Source organism: Acyrthosiphon pisum, chromosome A1 (genome assembly GCF_005508785.2).
Source record: "Acyrthosiphon pisum isolate AL4f chromosome A1, pea_aphid_22Mar2018_4r6ur, whole genome shotgun sequence".
Lineage (NCBI taxonomy): Eukaryota > Metazoa > Arthropoda > Insecta > Hemiptera > Aphididae > Acyrthosiphon > Acyrthosiphon pisum.
In genome coordinates this window covers 68,167,737-68,173,636 of record NC_042494.1, presented here as the reverse complement: position 1 = coordinate 68,173,636, position 5,900 = coordinate 68,167,737, and the positions used below count along the sequence as shown (strand labels likewise).

General features: G+C 32.4%; 1 protein-coding gene across 1 annotated transcript in view; it reads right to left on the bottom strand.

Moving 5' to 3' along the window:
* The window catches only part of LOC100162090 (peptidyl-alpha-hydroxyglycine alpha-amidating lyase 2), a 5,822-nt gene extending 1,506 nt beyond the window's left edge, over positions 1 to 4,316 (bottom strand). Inside the window, exons 1-5 of the mRNA XM_001943846.5 lie at positions 3,913 to 4,316; positions 2,552 to 2,688; positions 2,284 to 2,482; positions 1,969 to 2,170; positions 177 to 365 (exon numbers count right to left, since the gene is read on the bottom strand). Of these exons, the coding sequence (XP_001943881.2) occupies positions 177 to 365; positions 1,969 to 2,170; positions 2,284 to 2,482; positions 2,552 to 2,688; positions 3,913 to 4,131 (946 nt within the window). The 5' untranslated portion in view covers positions 4,132 to 4,316. The remainder of the gene's footprint in view (positions 1 to 176; positions 366 to 1,968; positions 2,171 to 2,283; positions 2,483 to 2,551; positions 2,689 to 3,912) is intronic.
* Between the last annotated feature and the right edge of the window lie 1,584 nt (positions 4,317 to 5,900).

The window sequence follows — 5,900 nt, the reverse complement described above, 5'->3', positions numbered from 1 at the left end:
TCTAAGGTACAACTTTTTGTATTTATTGATAATTTTACTCAAATAATCAAAATATTATAGATTAAGTATTTATATTTTGGGGGTGCACATTTAAACTTGGGGGTGCACAAGTCCCCTGTGCGCCCCTCTAGTAGCGCCAATGATTATCACCCCTCTTGCAACACATCAACACATACCGTGATTGGTTATCGCGTACACGCGTCCCAAGTCTGGCTGTTGAATCGTTAACGGAGCCTGTTCTTTGTTTTCTGTCGATAACTCAGCGCCTCTGCACACGACTCTCATATCTTCACGGTCAGCAATGCAGATGAGGTCGTGTTTTTCGAGCAACGCTAGGCTGTGTGGTACTTGAAGGCTCAGAAATTCTAATAACACAATAATTTATAACACAGACGAATTAAAAACACAGTACCTATACGCTAAGTAGGCACGTACGCGTAGGTATTCTAAAATATATTTCTATAACCATCTCAAATCTGTACAACTATCATCTTTCAGACTATATGTTTGTAATCTGTATAAATATTTAATACAGTATAATAATAAAGCCTGTTCATAAAAATAATTACAAATAAAATATCGTTAATAATTCTCGCCTAAGCATCTCATAGGTAACTAAAATTATTTTATAAATCGTTTTTCATACACATTTTTCCCTTAACTGAAATTTATAGTAATATTTAGACACCTATATAGTTGGGTAGGTATTTAAACAAGTAAAAACACAATAGCTGTTTTGTTTCCACATAATTCTATGAATCTAATTCTTATCCTCAAGTTTAGTGAATAAAATGTTATTCATACTATTTGTTAATTTGTACAAAAATAACATCATATTATGTAGACACAAACATAGGTAGATACAATCTACTTACCTAGCACATTATTTACATGCATTATACATTAGACATAGGTACCTATCATTTATCAAATACTTACAAACAAAATAAATGCTATTTCTATCAATAGATAATGATACCTATTGGAAAATATTTCATAGCTGTCAAATGAAATGTTAAGACTTAAGGGTAAAGACGGTAAAGTAAAATAAACGTTTAATCCAAATTACCAATGTTTATATAACATTTAAAATTAAATTGTTCAACCCCCTTCCAACCAGAAAAAAATTGCACATGTGGATTGAATTCAAAAACCATTAATGGTTGAAATTTTTGAACTCAGTATATCTCGATGACTTATAGCCCTATCAACAGGGGCGTATTTAGGTAGGGGCTATGGGTCCCATTGCCCAGAGCGGCAAATTTTTATTTTTATTTAACAAATTTATTATTCGTTTGTCGTCACACATGTAGGTATTTTGAAAGATTTACTATTTTATTTATAATATTTTTTCACTCTTAACTGGTACAATAATGTTGTTTAAATGTCTAATTATACCTTCCTTGTTGAATGTAACATTACAATTTTAAATTAGTATATATTTATTATATATATTATATGCAGTATATTAGTAAATACATTTACTGTTGAGGGGGGCGGCAAATATGTGTTGCCCCTATCCTGAAATTCCTAAATACGCCACTGCCTATCAATTATTCACAATTTATTATACTTATAATATAATATACACCTAAATGTGAATTTTATTGTAACTGTATACTGGAGTAGGTATATAAACATTTTGATTTTTGTTACATATCTAATATAGTCTACACGCTTAGTAATTTAATTTCTCGTTGTTTAAATGTGTTGCATAATATATTTCATTTATAATTATGTTAAACGTCATCTGTTTTCTAATTAAATTGATGATTTTGACAAGCAGTGACTATACCTAATCACTTTTAGCTTACAATTATTTTTCAAACTTTTTCCTATACTAGACTTCTATAATAGTGCTATATAAGCTATATAGGTACTGTAGTAGGTACAGTGTGTTATCCAATGAATATGAGTCATGACTCAAAATGAATTAGTTTTTATTCCATTTTAATTATAGTAATTTACCGTTGGCGTGAGGAAAAACTCGTAGCAACTCTCCTCGGCTTGTGAACTTTAAAACTCTAGAGTTGCAGTATCCGTCAGCAATGAAAATGTCACCGGTAGAAGCGATGGCCACTGAAGTAGGTTGACACAATGTCCTGTATCCTTTGCCGTTCTCGAATCTCTTGCCAAAGGTTAATGACGCTCTGGGCGCTCCGGGCGAAAACTGTTTATTTTTTTATCACCATTATTCCGTTATATGTCAACATGCGTTGTGAATGGGTTTTTATGTTTTTGAGCGGAAAATTATAATATATTATAAAAGCGGTGTTTTTTAACCTTAAACACTTGATGCATGGCAACATCTGTGACCCATACGTTCCCTTGGTGATCTATTGTGATGCCATGGGGCATGTAGAAGAAACCTGCTCCCCAGCTAGATAAAACCTCGCCGGTTTTCGGACTCAGAGTGACAATGGCGTTTGTTAAAATGGGACCTTCCTCTATGTGTTGGTAGTGGAATGTTTCATTGAATGAACTAAGCACATTTTATGAATATTAATAATTATGAACGTTCTGCCAAACAGTATAGAATGGTTAGACTCACTTCTCGTCCCAGACACGGCTTCCCCGGTGAAAAATCACAGGCTGTCCAACAGTGTTTATTGCCACCCCGCTCACTTGTCCTAGGCGGGGTATCGGACTCCTTGGCCATCCTTCTACTTCTACGGGCCTATTTATGTTCTGTTCATATATAAATTAAGATTATTGAGAGCCATTTATTTTTGAATGCAAATTATATGCATAAATGACCAATGCGTAGTTAATTAAAACACTATTTTATGTTTAAATACAATATTGTAGGTACCTATGTATTTGAACTCTGAGTAAATTGTAGGTAACTCTCAACTTTTGACACAAGCTCTTCCTTATAGAAAGTACATACCTCATTATGTATGTATTATGTACTATTATTCTAATACATAAAAAATATATAATTATATAAAACTATACAAGTTTTATCTCTGCCACTCTCTGGTATAATAGATACAAGTAATTCATAGTATTATATATTTAACGTCTATGTCTATTATTCGCAATATAATATTAAATTTAACATTAAAAAACATATCATATGTTTAAAAATGTACACGCGAGAATTAGCATTGCGTTCAACGCACTTCTTCCTAACCTAATATATAGTAAGGTAGGTCGTAATTCGTTATTCAAATATAAATAGTTGTAGCCTGTAGAGATTTTACAATTTCGCCAAATATTCATATTAGCATTTACTATAGACATGATTTAATGTTGAGAATATTTTTACAATTTTTAAGCCATTTATAAACATTTAAAAGTTTTTGCTAATTTAAGTTAATTTTCGATTTATGTACTAGAAAATATAAAAAAAATTGAAAATCACTTTTTTTATAATTATTAATTATTTAAAATACAAATTATTACGAAATTCGTTAAAATCTCGAATATATATCCAATTATAGAATAAATAATATAATTATATGATGGTGACGTAAGGTACAAAAAATCCCGGAAAAAAAGACTCTATATATAACATTTTTATAATTACCTACGAAAGTTGATCGAAGCTTTAGTAATAATTAGCAATAATGATAATAATGTATGACAACAATTAAAAGGTATTGTGACGATCCTGTAGGTATATATAAAGTCCATATTATATATCTCAACTTATCTCGCTTTAAAGGTTATCGACAGCCGTCGGGGTTGCATAAGTTTTAATATAATTTGTATAAGAAAACAGTTTGTAAAAAAAAAAAAAACAGATGGAAAATGTAAAAATTTGGATTATTTATGAGTGATTATAAAAAACATGCAACTCTCCCCATTACCCCAACCTATGCTCTAACCTCATGCCTTACAGATTTATAATAGGTTTCTTCGTTTAATGTTATTATGCTATTTGCACCTAATATATTATATACTCGCCTGTGACGACGACGGTAATGACAGTGGCGGTGGTGGTGATGATTCAGTGGCGGCCACGGAGTCGTCGATGTTTTCGCCACCACCATACACTACGCGCTTGATCTCATCGTAAAAACTGCTGTCGATCGGCCAACCGACGGCTAACGTGGGGCACGTGGCCAACAAAGTAATCAGGCAGACTGTGATGGCCAACAGCGACAAGTACATCGGCTGACCCATAGCGCAGCAGTAACTGCAGGTGTGTGACGTGGACGTGGGTCCGCGTGGGCGCTATATAGGTACGTGTCTAAGCGTGTGAGGTATGTAAGGAGTATCTTATGTCAGTGTATATATTTCGTTATCTGTGCGTTGGCACGGCGGCGGCGGCGGCGGCAACGACAATGTTTCACAATATTTTGGCCTTGGTAAAACCGCCGAGATCAATACCTTAAGTATGCCAAAGCGATGGCCTGTTGGTTTGATCGCCAGAGAGCGCCGTGTTACCCCTTCCATCCACCCTTAAATGACACGCTCCCCTACCGCCTCCCACCAACAGCGATGCTGGGTCGCTGGGAGGACGACTCCAGGCCCACCCCGGTGGTTAAACCCGTCCCACTGCAAGTTATGACGCTGCTCTTATTCATTTCAAATTTTTTACTCGTTTTTATAAAATAATATGTACGTAAGTACCCGGAGCTGGCAGATTCAGATTTAAGCATTTTAACACTCAGGAATGACAATAAAATGGGCGAATGTAAGTTCCTACACGAGAGTAGCAGATACACAAAATACATACGTTAGTTCTTACACGGAGGAAAAGGTTAATTATGTATATACGATTTAAAAAAAATAAATACCTATATGATGATTAAAAAATATAATAAAGATCGTTATAGAGCATTTTCACAAAAAAATATAATATAATAATATGGTTATTAAAAAAATAAAAAATAATCGTCATAGCGCATTGCACAAAAAAATATAATATAATATGGTATGATTAAAAAAATATAAAAAAATTGCATAATACGAAATTTTATATTTTATGAGGTTTATTTCTATAACTTAAAAACTAACATAATCGTATTAATTAATTTTTTCGTTACATAATCTGAAATTTGTTTATTTAGGAAATCTTCTTTTTTAGCGTATTTTTTACTGATTTTTCGTTTCTAATTGTGGCTCTTATTTTAACGTGGCATAAATGAAATAATTCAGAATATACAACAAACAAAATTAATCAATACGATTATGTTAAATTTTTAAGTTATAGAAATAAACATTATAAAATATAAAATTTTGCATTATGCGATTTTTATTATACTTTTTAATTACTATATATTTATTTTTTTTAATTCCTATATACATATTTAACCTTTTCCACCGTGTAGGAACTAACATACGTAGCTGATTGTTATACCGTGTAGGAACTTACATATGTCCGTGTAGCAACTAACGTATGTAATTGTTTATCTGCTACTCTCGTGTAGAAACTTACTATTCCCCAATAAAATACGCTCTTTTTTTATTAAAATACCTAGCTGAAGTTTAACTGACATATTCCATTCCAATATTAAATATCCTCAAAAAAGTAAATTACTACATGCTATAAGCAGTGGCGTATTTACGGGGGGGGGGGGGTATGGGGGATAGATCCCCCCCTTAACCTTTTTTTTTTTTAAATTATGTTTACTTATTTTCTGTATTTCTCAATATGATACTGCTTTTAAGCTTTAAGTAGGTACCTATATCTGTTTTCTAAATGTTCTAGCAGTGGTAATTTGTCAGCTTTGATATAGGTACTATACGCCACTAGTCGTTCGTGGCATAAATATCGGAAAATAAAAACATATATCTTTATGGTGGTATGGTATATACTATATTTTTGAATTCTCTGCGAATTATTTTTCATGCATGAATGTTTATAATAAACCAGATAAATAGTCGGTAAATAAAACAAAATTACCATGAAGACTGTAGATTTACCATAGGGCATGGGTTTATTTTTA